A 26,791-nucleotide genomic window follows, 5' to 3' on the forward strand; every position below is an offset into this window, starting at 1 on the left:
CTTGAGCTTGACACAGAGCTGGGTGAATATCTCAGCATATCGTCTGTGAGTATTTTCTCAAATGAAATAGCTGCATTTGTCACTCATTCGATGCCCTTTACGAGTTGATTTTCTACAACTGTTATAACAAATGAGTTTATTCCCGTTAGGACACAGAGAAAATCCAAATCTCAACTTGGAGCCCAAAACAAAGAGCAGCATGTTGTTCTCCCGGTCCAGAAGTGCCACGCAAGGCAGAGTTGTTCTTAGCATCACGCTTTGCTTTCTCCTTGTCTCCAGGTGCCCCACTCATGGCCTCTGCCTGGCCGCAAGTCAGTGCCACCGTGGGAAGGAGAGGTTTAGCCCCCGTGGATGGTTTCTCCCCCACTTTCTAAAGGGAGAAAAGCTGAGCTGCCTTGTCCCCAGATTTCCAGGGTTGCTACTGATGTGCTGAGCTCCCACAAATGGCACAGGAAATCTTTATTTACTTTCACTCCATTCTGTAGCCATAGTCCATAGAAAATGTGTATTCTTTTGTCTGCCTTCCACAGTATTTGCAGAGGGAAGGCTTTTTGGTCCTTGGAAATCCCATGATAGGACTTGCTCTTGTCTAATCAGAGGATAGAAGCTGACCCTCTGACCTGTGCTTCCAATCAGTGCTAGCAAATGCTGCTCAAGCCAGCACAGCAAGCTGCCTGTGAACAAGACAGTGAGGAGGAATTCTATTTTATGTATTTTACAAGTATTATATATGCATATACATAATTGCATGTTTTTATATATGGAGTTACATGTGTGCATAAGTAGATATGTGTACAGGGCAAATACATTTGCCCAACGGAGGATAATCAAACTGCAGAAAATCACAGCCTGCTCCCAGATAATTCACAAACTGAAAAAGCTTAGAGTCATCAGATGAGCATGTTTGCTTTGCTTTTTTTCTGCACTATATTTCAGGTATTATATGAACTGCTTAGTGGTATCTATGTGTGCTCCTCTACCCACATGGTAAAATTAGATTAAACTATGTGTCATAGACACCATACTGTTAAACAATAATGGTGATTCTCCTGCGGCACATACCTTTCAGCAGAACAGATGCTTCAGCTGTTATCGGATTAGGAGTACGTGGGTTCTGCTCCCAGTTTCTCTCATAAGATCAGACTGAATATAACAGGGTATTGGAGTGTGAGTATGTAGCACAAGGGTTTGATTGTGGCAGAGTTTAACATCTTTTGTGGTTCCATATGCATCCAGATGAGCTCTTTCTCACAGGAAGAATACGTGATGAATTATCTGTGCATGGCATTGAAAGTAGAGAATTGGGGAATTTAAACTTCTTAGCTATGTGTGATAGACCTAGCCAGTGAACAGCTGGTGGAGAGACTCTTTTAGCTCTAGGGGTGACAGCTTGTGTACTTGGGGGTGCAATAGGATTAGGTAGCAATTTCCATTCATTTCAAAATAACCTTGCTCAGGAGTGTCAGGAATCTGGAGATATAGGAACCCATAGCTCACTATTTGTTACTGTAAGTTTTATTGAACATTATGCTCTAATTAAAAAAAAAAAAAAAAAAAAAAAAAGCCTTTGGAATCTAATTTGACCTGAATATAACTCCATTGGCTTCTGTGTTCTTACACTAGGGATTAATTTGGCCCTTTCTACTTTTATGTAATGAGCTGATTGCCACAGTATCTTATCCTTGTTACACAATCGCCCTTGTCTGTCTCTGTCCCTGGAGCACTGTGTGTGTGTGTGTGTGTGTTTCTAAATCTAGGGTCTCACCTTGACTGTCGGTGTATTTAGCCCTACAGCCTCACCCTGACTACAGGTACATGCTTGCCTAGAACTTACACTGATACAGTGTATGTGTGTGTATATGTGTGCTTGTTCATTCCAAGTTCAAACACTGTATACAGAGAAGCATACGCATATTTTGAAATTCAGGGGCTTTTTCATTTGGCCAGCTGTATCCCTGCAGTGTTTGCTTTTGCAGGGGGTAGAGGGGAGAGGGAAGGTTGCTATCAGACTTCTCATTTAAACAAGAAGGAGCATAGGAAAATACATTCTTTATTATTCTTCTGTAACAACAAGCCAGAAATATAATATACCTTTAAAAATTTCTGTCTCATGCCAAAGAAACCTCCATTCAATCATTTTAGAAAATCTTGTTGCTCTCCCTCAAACAGTAACAAAAAGAAAAAGAAATTACAAGTACCATCTGTTCCCTGCAAGAGATGTGCCTGCCTCTACCACAGGTGGGTGGGTGTGGAATGGGAGCTGTGGGAGCAGAAAGGGGGGTTTCTGGTGGCCCTGCCAGCCCCTACGTCGCCCTGGTGAATGTTGGACCTGCCTGCCTCAGACAACCATTTCCTGAAGGCAGGCACCTGCATGTGGTGTTGGTACACTTGCCTGCAGCAAGGACAAATTCAAAGGGGTTCCCTCCATACCTAGCCATGCTGGCAGGAGGAATGGGAGCCCCTGTCCCCACACAGCACTGGAACCTATTGCCTGGGCACACAAGGAACACTGGGTCTCATTCTGCATCCAGCATCCCACAGGAGAGCTTCATTTCTGACCATGGTGGGTACCATACTCCCTAGAGGGCCTGTGGATGGTGCAGCAGCTCAGTCACACCAGGGCAGCCTGCATTCCAGGCATGCTGGCGAACAGAGTAAGAGCTCGTTTGCAAGCAGTGTTATAAAGAGGACATTTCCCAGTGAACCCTGTTACTATGCTCTGTATGAAAGAGCTTAGGTCCTTGTCCCTCCAAGCACAGTATTTGCTTTCCAATGGGACTCCCCGTAGCAGCCAGCCTTCATTTTTCTCAGCAACTCACTTTTCTCCCCTTTCCCATCTTCTCCTTTCCTAGGTGGGTTTCTAAACATAGAAGTCCCTTGTCCAGGGTTGAGATGAATCCAGACTTTCTGCCTTATAAATGAAAACCATAGGGAAAGGATGGGCAAGGACATAATCAGCCTCACAACACGAGATATAGAAAATATTAGCAACAAATTAAAATTTATCAGGGCAGGAGGAGGTCACAGGGAAATTGCAGGGAAAGGAGGATTTCCCTTCCAATCCCTGTGTTCTCCCCTGCCTCCCTCCCATTCATTTTATCTCTAGTCTATCCCATTAAAAACAGTCTCTCACTCACTCTTATTCACTCATACACACACATGCACACACATACACACACATATATAGATCCCTTTTGTTTTGTGCAATGTTTCACCATTCTCTGATGCAAGTAAAATATAGATCTATAAATATACCGCTCTGACTCAAGTCCCATTTCAAGTATGATTATGGAGTCCAGTATGGTAAAGGGAGAAGTTCCCCTGAGAGGGAGGTTGGGGAGAGGTTTGGATCCAGCAGACAGTCTAATCCTGGCTTGCTGGGAATGTGGAGCAGCAGTAACACACATACAGAGTCTGCAGTGCACCAGTTCCGCCCTTTAGAGAAGGCTACGATTGCAGCAGATGGGATGGTTGGAGTGGCTATACAGTGCATGGGGGAAGAGTCCTTCCTCCTCACATCTTGCCAGCCTGCCTCCTCCTCTTCCTCTTCCCCACAAGCAGTGTGCTGGGAATAGGAGTACAATGTGCACACACACTTTTGGATGGACTGCTTCTCCCAGTTCTTCTTCCAGGGCAGCCTGGTCTTCTGCTTCCCGAAGAACATCCTCTCCTGTCCCACGCATCCCTATGTCAAAGAGAAGTCAAGCTAAAACAGTCCAGAGCATTCCGTCTCTTTCCGTCTGGTGGCCTTGGGTAGGCCAGGAGAGATTTTGCCACTGCAGGCTTTGATTAAAGACTTGGAATTGTGTGCCCATGGTATATTACAACCACCTGCATGAAACCAGAAGCAGGTGAGGAGCCAGCGTGCATTGCTTCCACAGGGATCCAGCAGCAGCAAGCAGGAGGGCTGTGAGTTGTCCAAAGGCATGGGATCCAGCTGGAGCCGGGGAAAGAGGTGACATGCCCTGGCAGGGTCCACCTGCAGTGCGTGCTGGGCTCTGAACGCAGGTTGCTAGTGAAACACCCTGCAAAGCTGGGCTGGCTGCCAGCTTGCTTCCTGATGGCAGGGATCACACCATCCACAGGCACTGTGGATGCACGACCTCCGGTGTCATCTTCCTCGCCCAGGAATACCCACTGTGACGGGTTAGAGCAGGTTACCATGGCAATGTGTGCTCTCCCCTGGAGACAGCATTTTATCGCACTTCCAGTGATACAAAATGAGTCCTTATGTTGAGTTCCTTTCATTTTTTCCCCCCCTCACTTTTTTTTTCCCCATCAGGTCAGAAAGAGCTAAGACTAATAGGAGGCACTGCAGTCTGAGGGCTTTAAGTCTGGTTCAGGGAAGTCACCCTACGTGACAGTGGCAGTGTGCACAATTGTGTGTGTGGGCACACTCATGTGCAGCTGTGGATGGCAGTGAACACAACACCGATGGTGAGAGGAGCATATGTGGGCTATGCTGTGCTCTCCCACCTGTGCCGCGCTGTCATCCAGGTTTCACCCTTCACCTTCAGAAGACCATGCAGGATTGTGCCCCCTCTCTTCAGTCACACCAGCTGCATAACCATACTCCGCACCCTGTGCTTGCGCTTTCATGCCAGCTCTTGGATTGTGTGTCTTCTTCTCCCACCACCTTACCTTAGGCTGACACTACTCCTCACCATGGTTTACACTACCAAGGTAGGTAAGCCGTCATCTCCTCTAGCCTTTCCTGATGACCCACTTCTGCCCTGCCAATCAAACATTTCCAAATGGAGACTTCATGTCCTTACCCTCTCAATTTATCATAGAAAACATGAAGTAGATAACAAGAACACATTTTTTTTTTCATTCTGCATACTTATTTCCATAGACTTGTGCTGTAACATTAATAACTTTGTCTCTATCCATCCTCTCTGCCCATTTTCCCTGGCTCTGCACTATGGCTGAGATGGGGTTTTTTCCTCCTTCATGGCAGGGGGCATGTATTTTGTCCAAAGCAGAAGGTGCTATGCACTATTATGATGAAAGTAAGGTATAGTGGCTGAATGTATTCTCGGCTGCACACAAAGGGCAGATCAGCATGGGTACATGTGACTCCCCATGCGCAGGTCGGGGTGTCTGAGTGTCTGGAGCTTGGACTGACTGTGTGTGTGTTGGGATCAGAATGAGTCGGGAGAGGGGTTGTGTGCGTGAGAATGAGTCTGTATCTGTGCACCTATAGCAGATGACATGTGTGTGTCCATTCGCAGATTTGGAATTGGCCAGTAGCAGAAAAAGGGACACTGTGCTCCCTGGCAGCATGTTAGAGTGATATAGGTATTTTTCCACCTCTAAAAGTGAGAAGGGCAATCTCCTCCTGACTGTTGTCATCCCCTAGAGGCCTTCCCTCCTTTCCAATGTGCTCTCAGCAGCACTGACTCACAGAGTGGGCAGCAACATACTGTCACACAACAGCAGGACCCTAACAGCAAAGCAGGGACACTGCTGGTGTCCTGCTCCTTACACAAGCTTTCATAGAGCTGCTCTCTGTTTGCAAAGAGCTCTTGACAGGACAACTCAGGACTGAAGCTGAGAGAACGACACAGGTTCCCATAAGGTGCCAGCTGCCTCCACAGCAGGCATGCAAGGGAAGCTCTGTGCAAGGGCATGAGGCACAACAAGCACTTGAGGTCTGACTCTACTTTATTTGTCTGGTAGGGCCCAAGGGTAAAAGGGTGCAAAATGGGCCTGGGGCAGAGGAACAGAAATTGAGCCATGTGCCCTGACCCCCCAGAGGCATGTTGCACCACTTGGGTGAGTAGAGCACAGTCTGACTATCTGTCTGGGAAGATGTATTTTGGGAGAACCCCATACTTGACTGCTCTCAGATACCTTTGTTCATTGCTGTCTCTTCCTTCCTAGAAAAGTTTCATGCCACAGAAGAGATTTGTTTTTGCTCTTCATGTTCACCTTCTGTATCACCCATGAGGGGCTGCCTCTTCTTCAGCTCCCGGTGGTACTTGGCCATAAGGGAGGCATAGATGCAACCGTAAGCAGCTGCCACCACCATCATGATGCAAACAATCCCGCAAACGACCCCTGCGATGATCACAGTGCCAATAGCCCGGCGCACGCTCACAGGCCTATATCGCTGTTTCTGAGGGCATCCCACGCTGGGCTCCACTTCTGCTTCAGGACCTGCTTTAGATTTGGTAGGAGTTGGGCTTCCTTTAGTGCAGGGTGGGCCAGTATTGTCCAGCACTGTAGAGCTGTTCTCATCATCCAGCTGGGAGCAGTAGTTGAACATCTCCATGGGCACCATTCTCATATCCTTTCCTTTCAGCTCCTTGGGCAGGGTACATGCCAGCTGGTCGATTTTCCCACCTGTCCCAATAGAGATAATAGGAGTGAACCACAGTTTCACAGTGACGGCAGAGCTAGATCCTTGGGCCGTGTAACTTCTTATGACTCCATTCACACCTGCTAAGGATTTGCCCTACAGAAGTCAGGCATAGAAGCTTTGTGGTTATCAAGCCGGGAACTGCTTTATTGTAGCGGTGTGGCTATAAAATCCAATCCCTCACGTAAGGGAGTAGCAAGAGTATTCAGAGAGCTTCTCCCATCCCCAAAAGGCAGCCATGATCTAGTGCAGGAAGTTTCTAAAGTTGAAGGGTAACACTGAAGTCAGGGGGATCTGCAGACCTCCATGTCCTGCTAGATCCACAGTGCCTGTCAAAGGTGGATGGATGTGGATGAAGGTGCTCCTTCAGGCACTGGACAGAAGGAACACACATGATATGCTTTAAAACTATTGATGCCTAACTAGGAGATATTTTGCATGCCTTACCCCTCTACAGCTGGAACAGTATCAACCATGACAGCTGTCTGGGATGCTTCTGCCTAGGTTGGATTTCACAGTAGAACTCATGGCGCATGATATCTGCATGGACATCTTTTGGGCCAAGACATAAAAGCCCTCTGAAACTATCTATTAAGTCAGCCTCATACAGTTTAGTGAGTTATGTAAGTGTCAGTAGAACCATTTTAGAAAAGGAGAAATGAAAGAAAAAATATAGGACCAGGCTGTATCTTCTCAAAATAACAACAGACACACAGTCCCATCTTCTAACCACTAATCCATCCACCCTCTGCGAATGTGGTGACAGATGTTGAAACAAATGCTTGAGCGAGTCTGGGCAATTTCTTTGTAAGGGGAAAAAAAAAGCAAAATTAACTCCATGTGCTTTCTATCTCCTCTGTGATAAGAGAGTCAAGAAAGAAAACAGACAAAAAGAAAAAAGTGGAAAGTGGCACTTCTATGCTTGTTTGGTTCTGCTCAGACAACTGCATATTTCAGAGTGCAGTGAAGCCATAGGTACAGATAATCTCTTTGCAGCATGGCTGTGATCAGCGATGATGTGACAGCTGACTGTTGCTCTCCGCATGATTTGAGACCCTTTCCTACTCATTGACTCCAGCAACAAAAGGTCAGGCCTTCAATTGTCATCCCTTTAAAATCTGCCATCTTTCTTTGAGTCGTGACTCCTGAAAGCGTGTCATCTCATCAGCATTCATGCTAAGTGATATGTATCTTTCCAGCCTTCCATATTACAAGGAAAAGCCGGAAACACAAACTTGTCAAAAACTGCTTGTTTTGAAATCATGATTTTATTGCCAGTCTGACTTGTAGTCTGGCTTGATAATTTGAGCATTTAGGTATGCTAATATTAGTTGCAATGTTTTGCTAAGTGGAACTGTCTACTAGGCTTCTTTTGTTGAAAGCAAACCTGGTGCTTTACAACCAAATCTGGCCTTTAGTTCTCCTGACTTAAGAAAGAGAACAGGATAGTTATTTTCAAGTGTGAAAAGCATTTCTTCTCTTTAGGCAGAAAAGGTCAGGGGAACTCATAATCCTAAAATTTTGATATTTGAGGATAGTTCTTCCCTCTCTCTCTCTCAAAAGAAGTAATCTTTCAGATTGGAAACAAAACAAGGAAACGAGATCTGGGGCTACAGAGGACTTCTCAGCCTGGCAGTGTTGCTATACGAAGGTGCAGTGGTACTAAACTGTCTCTTAGTGTGGTAGCATGTGCCTCATGCTTCTTGGCTAAGATCTGGCATTCAGGTCAACCTGACCTGTCAGATGTATCTGCTCATGTTTCTTCTCTGCCTGCTTTAGACAAAGTCCTTCCTTTCCATGGAAAACCAGCTTTTCCACACTTCGCCCCCACTGCATGAGCACTTACCTCGGTAGGAGAACCACTCCATCCAGTGCTTGAAGTCTCGGAGGTTACAGTCACATTCCCAGGGGTTATCCCCAACTTGGAGTTGCTGCAGGCTGGTTAGCGGTTCAAAGGTCACCCTGTCCAGGCTTTGCAGGCGGTTGGACCTGAGAGAGAGGGAGCGGAGAGCAGGTAGGTCATCAAAGATGCCTGAAGGTATCTGGGCCAGGCCATTGATGGAGAGATCCAGCTGGCGCAGCAGGGCCGTGTGTTGTAGCAGGTCCTTGTCCAAGGCCCGGATGCTGTTGTTTCTCAGCTGGAGCTCTGTCAGGTTCCCCAGGTCACTGAAGATGTTCTGAGGGAGCTGGTCCAAGAAGTTGTTGGATAGATCCAGCCTCTGTAGAGCAGAGAGGTTGGAAAACACTGCTCCTGGCAGGATGCTGAGTTTGTTGTTGAGAAAGAGGAAGGTCCTGGTGTTTGTGGGGATGTCTGAGGGGATGGAAGAGAGGCCCAAGCCGCTACAGTCCACTTCCAGGTTGCCACTATTACACTTGCAGGAGGAAGGGCAAGCAAAGAAGGAGTCAGCAGCACATAGCGACAGCCAACAGCCAAGCACTGGTAGGTGAAAAGCAAACAAGAGAGAGTACATGTATTAGAACAGTGCTTTGCCATCCTTACCCATCACCACAACTTGAACACAGCTATAGCTACAACATGACCCTCACAGCAAGACTCTTCACTACAATGTCCTGCAGTGTAATGAGCTTCCTCACAGCTACATCCTTTTACTGCTGACACTTTAGCATCTTTACTGCTAAAGATGAGTTTCCTCTTCATCTTTATTTTAAGAGAAAACACGTAGATATCCTTCCAATTTCACAGGGAAGTAAGCATCCCAGATGACTTTCCTGCCACATAAGAGAGCATTGGAACTTGTCAGAGGAGAATGTAGCAGAGAGTGGTGGAAAGTGCCTCCTAAAATAAAGGACAGCTCTTTCTCAACAGTCAGCTTTGAGGGAAGACGAACTGATAAGTATTGAAGAAGGTTTGGGTTTGGATTGTTGTTTTTTTCCCAGAAATAGGCATGTTAGTGGAAAGCTTTCCAGAAATGTGAAAACAAAACAACCTACATCTCAGTTGTACTCCTGCAGTTTGAATCCTAATTTTTGCGATGGATCAGACTCAGGTCTAAGCTAGACTTTAAATCAGGGTATCATTTTCTTTCCATATCTACGGTATGTTGTGTGGGCTTTGTGGCTAGAGATTTTTTTATTAATTAGATTGTATTACCAAGAAAGCTATTATAAAGTAACAAGGAGACCCTAAACCACTGGACACCTGCTACTTGCCATTGCTCTCAAAATAGTTTCTGAATTCCATAGCAATAGCCCAGAAGTATCACCTCTGACCAAAATTGTCCATAGAAATGAAGGTGAGGAAGAAAATTGGAGGTTGTTAGTTAAATAAAGGGATGTTAGAAAAGGGTTAGCATACACACCCTTTCTTATTAAGTGTCTCAAAGCTAAGGCCAGACAATCCACAAAACATCTTTTTTTAGAGCTGTTGTGGGTCACCATTCCCGATGTGGGCCCAGATCCTGTGAGTGGCACCAGAGCACTAGTTACCAACTCCCTGGAAGCCAATGGCTTTTAAAACTCTCATTTCTGTGACAAAGAAGCAGCAGCAACAGGAAAGCGAGCTTTGTGCCTCCTGTCATTAGAGGAGTGGGAGTTATGTTTAAGCAGTCTATGTAAAACATTTGCATCCTTCATCTTAATTTCTTTTGTGGAATTGAGATTAGTTTCTTCAATGTGGGAAGTGAATTCAGCTCCCTCACTGTCTTTTAAGGTGACAAGTTTGAGCGTTTGACTAAAACTGAAGCAGGTTTTCTGTATGTCATGCTCTATCTTCTCCATTCTTCACTTTTCCTCAGAGAAGAATATCACTTGGGATTGGTAGAGTCATTTTAGGAGTGATTGGTAGCTAAAGTGGATCCATCTATTGTCTCAGCATTCTTTCCTGGACTGGAAAGCAGATTCTTCTCTCCTGCTGTTTTCCAAAGATCCAACAAGCAGGTGTTGTGTTTCTTAACTCCAAAGGAATTGTGAAATGACTGCCATAGGAAAGGGACCCAGTGGAGAACCATGCTCTGGAGAAGCTTTGCATGGAACAGGTCTGCAGTCAGCCATGCGCTTCCTCTTTTCCCTCACGCCACTCTCTCTAGAGTTTAGTCTCACCCATAGCCCATTTTTTTTTATGTTGACTTGGTTTCTGTCAGTGATGCTGCCTTCACACACAAACCCTGTCATCCTGTGTAATGCCTTTTTGTGTTACCAGCAATCCTTGTGAGAACGGACCGATTTGTGGACTGGTAGCCCAAGGGGAACTACACAGTTTGGATCCCAAGCTCTATGGCTTGATTAAGCACCAAGGGATAAGTGTTCAGAGAGAGTGTCTCAGCTCTTTTTGATTTCATCAGTCTTTTACAACTCCTTCAACAATTTTTTCTGTCCTCCAGTTGAGATCTCAGGTGTACATCAGCCCAGGCTGTGCCAATCTGTGTGTTCTTTTAATGATAATTACAGATCTTTATGGTGAAATACAAGATATCTTTATGCTGACCACTTCTGTGCTTTCTTGTCATGCCAAGTTTGGGGTCAACAGCAGAGATTGCCATAAAAGCAGATTGTAGCCTGTGGATCAGCACAGTGCAGGTACTGTCTGTCTGATATTTAACTCTCTTCAGAATGCATTGCGTTCTTGTTGTAGGGACAGAATTAAAGAATGGGAGCTAGAGTAGGAAAGGGATAGAGTTGCGAGTCACTCAAGTGACGCTGTCTTTTCCTGGATGCTTAACAAAAATACAGTATTAATAATAGATTGACAGCTGTGATGATGAGATAAAACTTAGTTGCTTTGTACACTGAGAAAGGCAAGAGCAGACTGTGTGTAATGCTATACAAGTGGCATTCTCTTAAGGGCTTATCTCTCAAAAGACCTACCCACCACTGGCCCCAACTTGGTGGCTGTGGGGTCAACCAGTATGTTTGCTGGCAGTAGCTGGTAGGAACAAAGTCTCAGGCAGCTGGCTGTGGATATGTTCAGGAACTGGATTTATGCCAAGTTTCTGCAGTCGTGTAGGATGTGCCAGAAATGTCTTGTTGTTACCTATATATTGCTTTGTGCCCTTGGAAATATTTTACTAAAATAATAGAGAGGAGAAGGTCTGATTTCATTTTCAGTCCCTGCAAGAGTTGCATCCACTAGCATATGAGCTGAGACCAAGGAATTCATTGCACTGGTTAGGATGCAGCTCGATGGGGAAGGGAGGAAAGTAATAGGTAGAATTTGAAATTGTCTTCCAGCTCTATGGAAGGAAGAGTAGTATGTGCTTTTGTGTTAGGGGAAGATGAAGTTACTTTGTGAAGTGTTTGGTGACTCTAGTAGGTGGCAGAAAGCTGATCCAGGTATATCAGATTAAGTCAAGGCTCGGTAGCATTCATTATAAATAATTTATATTGCAGTCTAGTCTGTGAGGATGGATTACAAAGATGCCTGTTTTCTGGAAAAGGAAATAATTCCCCTAGCAACTTACAGTGGCAGCCTCAAATTTGCTCAGGGGAGGCAGGAACAAGGGAAACCACAGATCTGCTCTGCTGCTGGGGCACTCAGTAGTGATGGACACTGTCCAAGTACTTCCTTTACCCTGCTGCAGTCCCCAAATGCTTCTCTGAAGTGCAGGTACACTCCCTGAAGCCCCACAGTGCCCTAGCAGTCTGCTCTGTGCTCAAGGATACTGCAGCAGATGCTCCAGTCCACTGGGAAGATGCACAGGCTGAACTACAATTTAATTTAAAAGAGATCTTCTTTATTTACTTCTTGATTTTCACTACATATGGCAGTGCCCAGTAGGAGAATTCTGCATTTGCATCCTCCATTCCCCTCTAAAATCTGTCATGACTCCTGCCACAAAGAGGTGGGAGCCTTGCTCAACAGCCTACATATAAACCCCTGCCACAGAAATGAATCTACGTCTTATGGGATACCAACCTGAGAAACATTCAGGGTAGATCTTTGTGCAGTGGTATCTGTCTCACTGTTTCTCACCTCCCAGGCCCGCTGGAATTTAGAAGCTATCATCACTCGCTGTCCCACTTTAAGCCCATCTTCAGCTTCAGAGTCTCGATCTCCCTCCCACCTAGCCTGGCCTCTAAACAGGAATTAGTTCAAACATCTCTGTTCTTAGCTGTCCCTCTCCCCTATTCTTAACCCTGATGTGACCTATTTTCTTTCCACTCCCTTTACAAACAGGATCATCGTACTTAGTACCTGAGTAGGCATTACTTACAACAAGCCTCTTGCCACCTCATGAGGAACCGGCTCCTCCACCTGTGGCCAGCAGTTGTAGGCAGCATTGTTGTCTTCTCCAGCGTGTCTTCACATCCACCAGCCAGCCTGGCACACGGCCCAAAAGGGAGGAGGAATGACCTTGTAGCTTGCCTGCCAAGTCCTGGAGGGGGAGAGCAGAGCAGAGTGGGTGGGATTCAATTCCCTCTGTGCAGGGTATGGGGCTGGGCACAGCACTGTCCTTTCCCCTCCCTAGCTAGAGTTTTGCCTTTGAGGCATCAGCTCCATTTTAAAGGTGAGGTGGAGGATGTTTCAGGAGGCACATCATGACGAGGGTGCAATGTTAATTCACTTTGAACCTCACAGTGCAGACGTAAGGTCTGATTCACCCAAGTACCAGAGAGAAAAGCCTGTGCATGAATAGCCTGCTACGGCTGCTACATTAGCCTCATGCTCAAGGTTAACCTGATGAATTGCTGAGGTCACCCTGCCAATGCAGCAGACTCCAGCTCATTCCCTTTCACCACTACACAGGCTGGTACCACCTGTGCATCCTCTCCCTGACGAACAGCTCAGGCTCACTGAGGTCTGGGCACCAGCAGCTGCCAAGCTGCTTCTCGCCTAACCCCACCTCCCGTATTCCCTACCAGAGCTTCCTTTCTGTTTTAAGGTAAAATGGATGTGGTGGCTTATAACAGGGCTGAGCAGAGCACTGCTTCAGCCTGGGGATTTCACACTGCAGCAGGAGCTGAAGAGTGAGCAAGCCTCGAAGGAGAAGGAAGGACCTGGGGCGGAGGAGACTGAGTGGGAGTGTTGAAAAGAGACGAATTACATCTTAATTAGAAGAAGGAAAAATACTCAGTCTAATTAGAAACCCAAAGACCATAAACTCTCCCCTGACAATAAGTGACTGACAACAGGTTTCTCCTTGCCTCTTGTTTCCCTTTTGGATATAGGCAAGCAGAAAAAGGGGAAACACCATGGACCCTCCTGTCCCTTTACTTGCATTCTGATATGCCACTCACAATCACAGCAGCAGTTAGATGGACACATTTCAACCATGGTACAGAAATAAACCATCTTCCATCCTCTCCAAGGGGCTCTAACAATATTCACAGCCGTTATTTTAGCTGGGTGCTACACTACCACCAGCACACTCTCCCCACACACGTGCCAGCTGCTCCCCCTCCCCCACGCTCCCATGACTGATTTATTTTATGTGGGAATGTAAACCACCAGGAAATATTTAAATTAGCATCTTGATGAGAAAGATGAGCAGGTTTGGCGCCTGGACTAGTACATTTTGCAAGGCTATTTAGATCGTATACCCGAATGCCAATGCACCAAATAGATGAATAGCTCTTACGGCACCGAAATCGACCCAACCTTCACCTGCTGCAGCCCCCACTACACAAAGTGAGATGTAGCCCCATCCCTGCAGTCCCCACTGAAGGAGAAGCCAAAACAAATATCTGTCCCCATCCAGAGCTGGCTGAGAAGGAGACTTTCAGCCTTCCCCATATCAATATCTCCATCCTAAATGCCACCCCTGAAGCTCCTGTCCCTGGCTGTCAATATCAACGAGGAGAGTGAAAAGCTGCAAGCACTTACCTGGAGGGGTTCTGCCCACAGCCACTCGCACCTGACTCCCTGGGTACTGCCCAATTACAGTATCTTCCTTCCTTCTCCCTCCTTGACTTTCACTCCCCGGCAGCAGGCTTTCCGTGTGCTCTATTTAACTCCCTACAGCACAAGAATAAATGGCAGAGTTAAGCTGACAGCCACAGAGCCTTATCTGCCTGCTGGATAGCGGGAGTCTATCAGCTCCAAATCCCATTGCCGAATGATTGTGTCCTTGCTCTCAGCATCAGGGGCTGCCTGCCTCGCTCTGTCTTTGCCTCTTCCCCACCTTCGCTCCATCTAACTCTGTCATAGTTATAGATAGCTCTGTTCCTTGTGCTCTTGCCTTTTGGCTCTGTTTTGTAACACCCCATCTGTATCAGCTGGCTTGACTCCAATCAGGGGGGCTAAGCTTTAAAAAACACAAACAGCTTCCTTGGGTGCTTTGTGACATGGCTTCCCTCTGCAGCCTCCCCTCAGCCCAGGGTCCCACTCAGGCCATGGGGTGGTGTACCCCCATGTCCTTCTTGCTGCTCTGTGCAATTCAGCCACACCATTCTCGGGAAACGGTGGGAGGCTGGAGTATCATCAGCATACCCAGTAGTGAAGATGGTGACAGGGTCAGACTTTCTACCCTTAGCTCCTTCTGGTCAGGTAGGAAAATTCAGCTCATGCGCTGGTTTCTGGTACCTCATGGATGCCTCTTCCTTTCAGGCAGAACCAAGGCTCAAGCACAGAGTACAGGGTGGGAGGAGCAGCCGTGTATAAATAAGCCCTTTCCCTATGTTTAGAATTTATTACAGTGCATAGTGATTAACACCTGTTCAGGCTTTAATGTTGTCTCCTGCGTTGCAACACGCACAAAGATGGAGGCGCCTTGATAAACCCAAGATTATTTTAAAAGCATGTCGTATAAACACCAGACTCTGCCCCACAGATAGCAGCCACCCTTTATGCACTCATACATGTTTCTAAGACTTTGAAGCAGCTGTCTTCATGTATGTATCCAGATATAGTCACCAACTTAGCTTACATTCACAAATGTGTGCACACAGTTGGGCTTGCACATGTACCGGGGCCTCTTCTGTGACCTCTGTTTATCCAACATCCATGTCTTGCACAAAACTGCCTGCTTCTCCAAGCATAACATATGCTCATGTGGCAGAGCAGTAGATGACTGCCAAAGTGCAAGGACCAGTAAGCTTCTGCATTTATACTTGAAATAGTATGTTTATGGAAATTTTAATTCCAAGGATTCAGAAAAACCCAGTTTCTCCCACGTGTCTATTGCCCATAAGCGTGTTAGACCCTTAGTGATTAAGATTTTGCAGCTGGGAGAGAGCAAGGAGGCAGAGAGAATTTTTGATAGTTTCTTTTTTAAAGATTTTCTCTGACTTGTTTAGAATTCTGACTTAATTAGCTGGTTTGCTGTGGCCCAAGAGATGCCTTCTGTTCTGCAAAGCACCAGGACAGCTGCACTCACTGCCTATGCAGCACTGGGATCCCTGTAGTCCAGGGGTAACTAGCACCTGCCCACATCTCAAGACTGTCCAGAGCACCACCAAATCTGTCTGTTTGCTTTCAGTCTGACAGCCAGGGACTTTTCCAGCAGCAAGGACTCTGACAGAGCTAGGAGTGGCACCCCTGGCACCCCGAATCCCATAGGAGAGGCACTGCACGATCCTTTCTGAACTAGCATGGCCTTGCCTGGGTTTGAAGCCTCAAGGCTGATCAGCAATGCTGAATTTCTGAATGCTGTGGAGTCACCCAAGGACTCCACAGACCAGCCATTAGTCTTTCTTCCAGGTTTAATAGATGGTTCCTTCTCCCTGCAGCAACATGTCAGCTGAATGCCCTGTGAACCACAGGACACGGTGTCCAGAGCTTTCTTCCATGTGCTTGGAGTTGAATCTCTTTCCCAGATTGTGGAGAAATGAACAGAGTAGCCTGTGGGGCTGGTGGTGGCCTTTCCTTCTTGCCATTTCGGAGAGGACAGAAAGACAACTCTTTTAGGTTCAGCTCAAAGCAACAGAATGAAATCATCCATTTCTGGCCCATGGGCTCCAGCGGCCAAAAATACACTGAGCTGAAGTGCCACTTGGACATTTGGCCTGCTGTCAGACTCTAGAGGACTCTCTAATGAGGATTCCCCTAATTAGCTAGAACAGGGAACTTTACTGCTGGGGGGGATGCTAAGGAGATTGTAATGGCTCTGCAGCATTTGCCAGGTCATGAAAGCTACAGCAGGCATTATCACTGTCATGTGCTTCCTTTCTCCCTGTCCAGACACAAGTGATGTTTGCAGTATCACTTGAAAGCCTTAGCTTTTGTAAGTCAGGTCCCAAAAAGCACACTGTGAAGGTGAGGAGTGTTTCATTTTACTGTTTCCACATACTGTTTTAGTAACATTTCCCAGTTCTGTGACACCTTCTATCCAAAGCTTTCAATCGACTCTATGAATGGCTGTTACAACAGCTGTAGGTGTTGTTGTTCTTTGTATGTAATAACTCCCAGAAGTAAGGCTGAGGATGTAGCCAGTAGTGCCTCTGCTCTAGGTAGATGGTTAGTTATCCCATTTTCCAGATGGGGACACTGAGGCTAGAGACACGGGTGACTGTGTTACTAGGATGAGTTGCAGTCAGAAATAGAGCCCAGAAACCTCTGTCTCTGATTATCCCTTTTAGTCCTTTGCACTAACCCTTGGATCATGGCTCAGGGATCAGACTCCCTTAACAACCTGGCTTACGAGTACTGGCAGGGCCTGTGGGTGACCTATATTAAAAAAGGGTGGGTAATAGAGGCCGCAACAGATGTCAGCAATAAATTATCAGGAAGTACCCACAGACATTCATCCCTCCCCCGCACTTCCCTTGACAAGAGATGGCAAAGTCCCTTTCCCCTTTCCAATGTTGAATTGCTTTAGCCTTTATCAGAAGAGCTGCAGGATGAGGGAGGGCACTTTAAGGAGATTATCTTTTTTTTTCCCTCCCCTCTCTGTGTTGCTTTTAGAATTCTTGTTTATTACCATCACCCATAATGCAGTGGTACCCCAGAGTCCAGTGATTAAAGCATGTTGTTCTATGTTTGTTCCTTCATCAGCCCTTAGCAGAGAAGAGTTGGTATACAGCATACAGGGGGGTCTGATTACAGCAACTGGAAGTTCATGAAGTAACCTGGCTGATGAGTCCTAGTGGGCAATTGTGCTCCTTACAGTTCCACAAGAGGGTTTAGATGGCATGGAGATGATGGCCATTCTTGGTCCCCCAACAAATCTAGGTCAGTCGAGCAAATTATTGACCACAAAAAGTCACATTGTCTCAGTGGCAGCTCCTCATCTGTGATTTATTTGGACTGCAAAAGCACCCAGAGGTGACATCTAAGCTCAGCAGCACTTTAGAGACATACAGTGCCCTGGCGAGCTTCTATGCTAAATAGCTGGGGGCTTCATTGCCAGCACTTGCTGATTTATTAACACATGCGTTCAGGATTCATTAGTGTTGTGCTGTCACAATCAATGGAAAGCACATTTTAAATTCACACTAGAAATCCTGTTGCAGAAGAAATTGTGCCATCTGACTTGCAGTGATTGATCACAGCTAAGAAAAACACCTCATACAAAAAGGTGTAAAATAAGTAAAAAGCATGTAATACCACTTAGTATTGTAAGGGACTCTGCCAAATCCCTGATTTAGTGTAGGGGAAAAAAACTTCACCCTGTTCTCTGGGATGTGATGAGATCAAAAATCTTCTGATCTTTGAAAGTGCCATGTGTAGGCACCTCTGAAATGCAAATGTGATTAGTGTTAAAAAATGTTTCCCCACTAAGCCCGTCAACAAAAGATTAACTTTATCCCCATCTTATGGCGAGGTAAACTATAAGAGAGGTAGAAATGGCTGCTGGGTTTGGCTGGCTGAAATTTCAGCTGCCCAGCTTTTGCTGCCTCATCATGAGCCCAAGTCAGTTCCTCATTCGCTATTTTCAAGGGTGCCAAGTACAGTGCTTGCACTGGATCACTTGGAGTTGTAAATGCTCTCCTCTCCTGCGAACAGGATTTATAGAGCTTACCATTTACACAGAATAAAGGAGTTTGGGCTGGGCTTTTCCAAAGTTTCCTGATAGGCCTGTGGCAAAATCAGGAGAGAAGTCAGTTTTTTTGATTCCTCACCCTGTATAATATTTACATCCTAATATTTGCATCCCAAGCCTCCTGGACCAGCACGCAAGTCTGGAGTTGCTGGAAATACTAAGGGCATCAAGCTTTCTTGAACCCTTTGAGAAAGCACAAAGCATCAGAAGGGAAACCATGACAAGTAGCACTGTTGTGAAAGACGCAGATTGCTGTGGAGAAGTGGGATTCCTAGTGAGGCTGTGGAAGCAGGTAGGGAGACTGGGATATCCAGCACAGGAGTGACAGGAAAGTCCCAGCACAGTGAGAGCACAGCGTATGGAGGAGGCCTGGAGCAGCAGGAGGAGGAGAGCTGAGGGGGCAGTTGACAGGAAGGAATCCAGCCATGTGTGTGCCAGCATCTTCGCAGAGTATTATTGAACACAACAGACCACGTGCGTGTTTCCTCCATGCCTAACGGAGGCAACTGAGAAGGGAAGCGGGTGAGGAAGTTGGAGAGTGGCTCAGAGGAGGGACACGTGAGCTGGCTACTCAGTTTCCTCCTCTTTTTCTTGCCACAGAGTGATGTTTTTGTTCTTCTCACACTGTTGGCAAAAATTGGTAACCCAGTGAGATGTGGAGCGGGGCGTCTACATGAAGACTGAGATAGCATTTTCTGATCCAGCCGAGAACAGTTGGCTGTGGGTGGTGGCTTGTCACCAGCCCAGCCCTGCCAATTCTAATCCACATCCCAGTTTTTCTCTTTCTCTCAGCTATGGAGTGAAGAGCCTTCTCTACAACTTTAATTTCCTGCAGGGGTTAATCCCATGGCCAGTAGTAGCTCAGGCCCTTAATCCTTGCACTCAGCCCCTTGACAGAAGGACTGCAGGTGCTTCCAACCCGGTAGGTTTGACTGAGGGAGGCACCCTTCTGCTCCCAGCTCTTCCTTTGCACCCTGGGATTGTCTTCCAGCTTGCTGGCCTTTAAAATGCCGCTCCCTCCTTCCTGCCAAGCCTGCCTGGGTGGGGGTGGATGGGGGGTGGATGGGTGGGTGACATATCCCAGGGAGAGGCTCCAGGCAGAGAAGATGGCTTGGTGGGAGAATCCTGGTTCCGTGGTTCTCATCGCCCTCCCCAAACCTCACACAGGTATTTTCCAGACTTCTTAGTTGGATGGTGCTACAGATCCCAAAGTAATCTCTCTATTGTTTTTATTCGGGTGGTATTCAAGAGGAAGGATATATATAAGGGCCCACGTTTGTGAAGTATTCTCTGAGGGGTCAGAAATATTGAGATGGCCCACCACCTTCCATGGGTCTCTTATTAGGGGCAAAGAATGCAGCAGATCCATCAGGGGGAAGCGCCAGGCTGTCTGAGATGAGACATATATTTACGTGCATAGAGTAGTAGCTGGAAGTGCATCAATTTACCAGCAAGGTAAGAAAATACAAGGCTTTTTTATCAATATAAACTCTTAGTTCACAGTTCTGTCCCTGGAGCGCTACGTCAGACATCTGTCAAACAGCCCAGCCAGAGTGCCAAATCAAGGAGCTTCCAGGTTAATACGAAGAAAGACCTGTTATATCTTACAGGGGCCAAGGCACTCCAGCCACATGCCTTTCTCCTTGTGATTCCTCATTCCTAAAATCAGGTGACCTTCTACAAGTGCAGGTGATTGCATGCACACAAAGTGTCCCATACCTGCTTATTTGTCACCATTCATGGCTGTATTAGCCCGGGAACTGGTTTTGCCCTTTTTTATATTCTGTATTCTGAAATATGCCAGGACCTCAAGCTCACTAGCCTTTCTACTGCTCGACTCTTGTTACTTTTGCTTCTAGTGGAGAAGTCAACATGATGGAGAACTGCTGCCACCTAAGCTGCTGAGTGAGAGAGGCCCACCCCCTCTTTCTCACCCAGCACCTTGGCTGTGCTTCCCCTGCTGCTGGCCTCTCAGAATCAGACCACTGGCTGCAAGGGTAGCGGCTTTGCACTTAGGTTGTTGGAGGAGGAGAGAGCGGAGGTAAAAACCACGGTGGGATGAGGGAAGAACTTCAGTACCATTTCACCTCACAAGTCTGTCCCCCAGGCATCTTCACAGGGGCAGGGATCATCCATGCATGCAGAGCAGTGGGGCAGAGCACGAGCTGCCAGCAGTAAAAATCCTCTGCTGTAATAGTAAGGGGGGTCGGTGACCCAGCACACACACAGGTCCCAGCAAACCTCCCAAGGAAAGGTTGACTCTCATTGTTTGCACATGATGCAGTTATACTGAACTCCGAAGTACACCTTTTTCTGCCTTAGTGAATTGCATAGATGTGTTTCACTTCATTGCCACTGTGGCGTGAGGTTGGCAGTGCTTCCTGTTAGAGAGAGCCTGGAGCTCTTCTTCCCCTTCCCCATTGCCTCCATCACCCTCCCAGGGCATCCAAGAAGGGCATCCCCGCAAAGTCCACACAAACTGCATGGGGTCCAGGCTGCTGTCTGTAGCTCCAAGAGTCCTAAGGATCTCTGGGACACACTTCCACTCTTACAATGGGAACACTGCCCATAGCTCAGCAAGACGTGGTGACAGCTTTCACGATCCAGAGCTCCAGCCAGGATCCTTGGATGCCAGGATACTTGGATGCATCTGGGTTAGTACACACATCACAGCCCCATGCTACAAAGCTTGCTGAGTCTGGGGAAGGTTTTAAAATCTAGCATGACTTGAGTTTTCTGGAGGGTTTGCAGCCACAGAAGAGATACAGGCATTCCAACATTCAAATCCCATCAGAATCACTAAATGCAAGTAGTGAGGACAGCAGGGCTCACCTTCAGCTCCTCTTACCCCACATGGAGCACATTGCAGCAAAACAGCAGCAGCATACCCTGCTCTGTGGAGCACCAGCAGCAGAGAGCCTCATCAGGAGCAGAAAGAGTGCCCAAGTGATGAGCGCTAGGTCAAGCTGCCTCTATCAGCTTCTCTCCAGACTCAGGATGTTGTCCTACCTTTTTATTCCTCATGTAAGGGGAGCTTCAATAGAGAAGGAAGCTTCCCAGCTTCTCAATCTCCTTGGAGTGAGGAGGAGTGCAGTGGCAGGGCCTGTCTTCAGTCAACAAGTTCAGACTTGAGTGGCCCTGCTGTAAATTTAGATCTCAGTCCATCCTGTGATGGCTATGAGGCATTGAAGTGTATAAATAATGGAAAGACTCTTGTTTTCCCATTCATAAAAGAGGAATCAAGAAAGTGTCATTTTCATTTAAAAAAAAAAAAATGCCTTATGATAAAATATGCCATTTGGCTTGCAAAGCCAGGAGCTTAAAAGTGAGTTAATACTTGCACAACCTTAATTCGGCCACTTGCATATATGCATTACAACACAGCCTTTGCTTCTCCAAGCAAGTGCTGTTTAATTTTTTTTCACAGGACCCTGTCCCATACTCAGTGCAAAGGACATATGATACTCAAGCTAACAATGAGGATGTTGTAATAAATAAAGCTATTTTTATGTGGTCAGCATTAAACATTAAACCATAATTTTGGCATGTGGCCACAGTCTGTACATTCCTAATTTTGCGGGTGCCCAACATGAGACCCTAGGGGCCATTTTGCAGAACTGCTGAGCACTCACAGCTGTTTTCCAAAATGCTGGCAGCTTAGCTCGCAAACTGGTATGGTCTCGAGGACTCAATGGCACCAACAGCCAAGATGCCTCAGGCTCTGGTCCTGCACCTGCTGCTCCCTCCCTCTGTGGCTAAAGGGGAAGTCTCTTTTCCCTTCAAAAGCAAGGTAAATAACCCCTCTCTCTTGCCTCATCAGGAACATAAATTTCCTAACATCAGCTATAGGGAAACTGTAACAGCAAGCATCTTCAGAATACCACAAGACAATGAATAATGATGTATTGCCTGCTGGGCTTGGATGGCAGGCAGTAAACAAATAAAACAAGCACACACTTTGCAGTACCAAGAATAAAAGTACAGCCCTCTGCTCCACTCACTGAGCACCATGTAGTTGATGCCCCAAATGAAACAGTTTGTGGAAATACAGTGTGTGATCCTACCTATCAGGACTGCAGCCTCATGCAGATGGCACCCTGCTCCCAATCCCGACATTTCCTAACTTTCAGCTCCTTGGTTTTGCAATGCGAATAAAATCATATTTCATGTAATCCCACCCCTTGCAGGTGAAGCAACTTTTCCTTCCATCTCTCCAGCTTGGAATTGTACTGGTTTGTAGAGAAACAATTTCTTCTTTCTATTAAGATACCCTCAGCCACATAAAGCATTTTTATGAGCCAGAATTTCGTAAAGCCATGGCAGGAATAAAGTATGTGTTACAAGGTATTTCCATGCAGTAGGGGCAGAAACACCCCAGAACTCCAGCTCCAGCTCCTTCCCACTGAGAAGTGGAGCGTGTGTCATGGTGTAGCACTCTGGAGCATTACCCAGTTGGTAGAAGCATCCCAGTATGGTCATTTGAATTATGTCTTGAGCTATCCAGGGCTGGGACAGATGTCAAATAGTGTAAGCAGCTGCTTGCAACCAAATACGGCAAGTGAAGGAAACTGCTTCATCTCTTTTTTTTGAATCAGCAACAGGCAAGTGTTGAAAAGTCACCAAAGACCTGCCCAGAAATGGCCTCCCACAAGCTTAAGCCTGTCACCATCCTGTTCCAGCCTCTGCTGCTCCCTAGCTGTTCCTGTCCAGGTATCCTCATGGACAGACCTGTGCTGCTGCTGACCACACTGAGACACAGGTTTGCCCTCATCAAGTTTCTGTGGTGATGAAAAGTCCAGAAAATTCTTTCTGCATCAGATTTAGAAAAGCCAGAGAAAGAGCGGGAAGCTGGAGTATCTCATGAAGATATCTGAGCTGGGAGTGCACCTTGCTAGCGTGTGGCATTCACTTTGCTGGAGAGAAGGGTAAAGCTATGATCTGGTATAAAAATTGCATAAGAGGGCTTCCCTCCTTTCTCTTTGCAAACAACCCCGTTGCTCAGGATTTAGCATAATTCCTCCAAGCGGGCAAGACACACTAACAGAGACTGCACTGATGTCTGACAGGGAGACAACTCCTGCAAGCCTTTCTCTCATGTGGAATAATTCCCTTGCAAATGTTGTTTGCCCACAGCACTTAGAAGAAGATCCACCCCCCACCAGTGACAAAGCCAGAAGAAAAATGGTCCTTGATTCTGGAAAGGCACCCTCTCCTCTTCACTGCTAGAAATGTCCCCTGCTCTGTGACACATCCCTGTGTGCCTTTTAAGGTTCCCCTGTCTTTTAAGGGTTCTTCAACCCCTGCTTCTTTATACCCCACAATATAGCTGCTCCAGCCCCTTTCCAAATGAGGGCTTCATTTCTCTCTCCATCCTTGGGAGGCAGATCAGGCACCGGCAGCAGCCACTGCTATGCCCTGCTCAGTACCAGTGGCATCAGGGATATGGTGTATGTGTCACATTCATTCTATCTGGCAGTCCACATCATGGGCCTGGCTCGGTCATGACCTGGTTGGAGTAACAGCTCCAAACATCCTCTTTTCCCAAAGCAGGAGAGCTCCAATTTTACATGTCTCTCTTAATTAGCTTGAGATGTAGTGGCAGTAATAAGCTGGGCAGACAGAGGGAGAAGGGGGGCAGAATGCCCTGTGCGGGATGTATATGTACACGTGTCTGTGCATGTGTGTACATGCACACGTGTATATATGCACACACATGCTAATGCTCACATACATATTCTTATCCACAGGTGGCTTCACATCAGCTCATTTGGGACATTACTCTTCCCCTTTCCTCCCAAGCAGTGCTGGAAAAGGCTGTGAAGTTTCTTTGTGCTGTGTTTCACCCCCACTCTCAGTGCTGTGCCTTCCACCCAAAAGTTCAGAAATCACAGGCTCATCCTGCAGGAATGCTGGAAGCAAGTTGTGACTTATTTTGGTTCTGCTTGTGATAAAGCATCCTTCACCTCATGTCTTGTGGTTGTGTCTGTGGGCTTTGTGTGTGGAACTGAACATACCCACGCACTTATGTGTATGCATTCCCTTCATCCTAAAACCTGTTTACTGAATGCTGGACCTGTCCAGTTTTGGTCCTCGCTTCTCCAGTTTAGTTTGTTCTTACTAAGATTGCTGATACCAAAATGATACATAGCAAAGCCACCACAGGTCAGATGTGTAGCACCTTGTATACTGGCCCCTCTCTGCAGCCCTGAGAAGGGGACAAAAGCCAGGGCTCACAGGGAACTGCCCAGTACCCAGTGACCACAGCACCAACCCTTAGCCTCAAAGCTGCACCTGAGCTGCCCATGCTGCAGTAAAAGATGGTGATACCATTCAGAGCTGGGAGAAGTTGCTCCTAGCTGCCCACACTGCAACTGGACTGGAACCAGTACCAGCAGCATCTGTGACAGGGTTGTTGTTGTGCCTCAGCTCATCAGCCTTGCACAACCAGGAGTTCTCCACCGTGCTGTCTGGCAGACGGTGCTGCCCTGGCTGCCACTCTCCTGCCCTGGGAAGCAAGTTCATGAGGGGCAGCCCCACTGATCTCACATAGCTGGGGAGCAGGGGGAGAAATATGAAAGAGGAACGCCTCTACTTACCTCTTGAGCTGAAAGTAGAATGGCAGCTGTGAGAATGGCAGGTCTTCCAGCGATCCTGGTACAATCCCAGAGCAAATCCAGTAGAAAGTCCCTCTGTTGCTGGCTGGGCTCTCAGTGGACCCTAATTGGCAGGAGCCCCTCTTTGCCAGCCACTCACCCTGCACAGGGGGCAGAGGAGCCGCACGGCGAGATGGCAGCGTGGGAAAGGGACTGTAATCCTCCGTGAATAATAAATAGAGGGAGAGGAAAAGAGAGAGGCGGGAGAGGGAGCAACTGCGTGCGGCAAAGTGACAGCTGGGGGTACATCTGCGAGAGCAGCAGCACACACACAGAGTAGTGCGCACAGACAGCGCAGAGGAGTCACCCTGCCAGGCAGGCAAGATCTGCTCCGAAACACATAGAGGAAGGAGCTCAGGAGGTTTTCATTTCACTTAACCCATCCTGGAGAAAAGGCAGCCACTGTCAGTCCCTCTCTCTCTCTTCCTCCGCTTGCCGCCATCTCTCCGGATGCTGGCAGCCGAGGGGCTCGAAGAGGGGTGAGGAGGTGCTGGAGCAGGGTGAACTCCTTTGCTGCCCCTTGGGAGGCAGATTGGTCACGCACAGGTTATGAGAGGAGGCACTGAGTTGAATGCCTCCTCCCCCCGGTCCATCCCTCCCCTGCCTGGTATGGCTGATGACAATGAACCTGGAGAGAAAGGCACGAGAATAAGGAACGAGCTCTGGGTTTTGTGTAGGGGTGAAGCAAGCAGCTGCAGTGAAGTGGAGACAGCAGGGGAGAAACCAGAGGGCTCAGAAGCAAAGCACCCCCCTCCCACTGATGCTCTGGAGATGGCAGGAGAAGGCAGTGTGTCTGTAAGCAAGAGGTGCCCATGATAGGCTGGCTACATCCTGCCTGGCTGTAGCAAGTGTCCCTAGCAGCAGAGCAAACAGGCTGCTATAATGCTTCTCTGCTTGGGTGGAGCACAACCCAGTGCCTGTTTTCTTGGGTATTCAGGGAAAATGTGAGGAGTGCTGGTAGGGGTTAGCTGGAATGAGGGGAATGGGTGGAAGAGAGGAGCATTTGCACCCACAGTTCACTTCTCTGAATTTGGTGCGCAGCAGGGAGAGCATGCTTAGCTGTATGTCTAGGCAAGTGTAGATACAGTTACATCCATGCAGTGACAGAGGCATCCCCTGCCCTGCCCGACGCAGTCTGCCAGTACACGGGTGCAATAAGCACCCGAATCCATGCGCTGCCTCTGTCAGGTGTCCCTCTGTGCTCTCTCAGGGGCTTCTGCAACCTGGCCCTACAAAATCAGACCCTTGCTTGCCTTCTTCAAGCTTGCTGAGGACCTCAGAAGCTCACATTTGCGAGAATTACTCTTTTGCTGATCCGCTTGAACTGCATTGTCTGTCAGATCCAGTACCATAAGCAGACTGCCCTTGGTTTGGGCTTTTAATTCATTTTCATTTGCCCAGAAGTAATTTTTAAGTAAAAATTTTAGGGAACTTGAAGTAAAATTTTGAGTGAGGTAGTTCTGCTGCTGGCTCGAGAGGGAAAATAGGAATGTTCCAGAAATAGGGAATGGAGAAAGCAAATGGACAGTACAGGCTGGACTACTCTGCTGTTCTGGCACCTTCTTCCATTTGAATCATGGGTTTTATTTAACCATTGGACTGTCTGCCGTGAAAACAGGTTGTGAATGGTAGGGTACATCTTGATAAGCACTCTACAGGATGTAATCTTGTGACTCTTTGTTATGCCTTTTCATCATGCAGCAGGCCCAAGAATTAAATCTTGGGGAAAGCTCCTTATAAAAACAGCATATGGATAATCAAAGAGAGAAGGCAGGGAAGGCAGACAGAAAGAGAGACAAGCAGAAGATGAGCTAATGAGGCAGACATGCTCAACAAGGGATGAACAGGTGGAGGGGAAGGCTCTTATCTCCACAGTGAATGGCAACACACAACTCCAG

At 47.2% G+C, this 26,791-nt stretch overlaps 2 protein-coding genes across 4 annotated transcripts in view; one reads left to right on the forward strand and one right to left on the reverse strand.

Annotated features, from left to right (window-relative positions):
• CACNA2D4 (calcium voltage-gated channel auxiliary subunit alpha2delta 4) overlaps window positions 1–26,791 on the forward strand; it is a 133,039-nt gene that overhangs the window by 75,967 nt on the left and 30,281 nt on the right. The window lies entirely within an intron of this gene.
• On the reverse strand, window positions 1,590–25,626 carry LRTM2 (leucine rich repeats and transmembrane domains 2). Of its 2 annotated transcripts, XM_054067790.1 has the most exons (5): window positions 24,837–25,625; window positions 14,145–14,276; window positions 12,535–12,696; window positions 8,211–8,801; window positions 1,590–6,348 (listed from the first exon to the last, which is right to left on the reverse strand). In XM_054067790.1, the coding sequence occupies exons 3-5, from the start codon at window positions 12,599–12,601 to the stop codon at window positions 5,894–5,896; spliced, it is 1,113 nt and encodes a 370-aa protein (XP_053923765.1). In that variant the 5' UTR covers window positions 12,602–12,696; window positions 14,145–14,276; window positions 24,837–25,625; the 3' UTR covers window positions 1,590–5,893. The 2 variants fall into 2 exon arrangements, with proteins under 2 accessions (XP_053923765.1, XP_009555386.1); XM_009557091.2 differs by lacking the exon at window positions 14,145–14,276 and having other exon boundaries at window positions 24,837–25,626.

The sequence above is a fragment of the Cuculus canorus genome, chromosome 1 (assembly GCF_017976375.1).
Source record: "Cuculus canorus isolate bCucCan1 chromosome 1, bCucCan1.pri, whole genome shotgun sequence".
Classification (NCBI taxonomy): domain Eukaryota; kingdom Metazoa; phylum Chordata; class Aves; order Cuculiformes; family Cuculidae; genus Cuculus; species Cuculus canorus.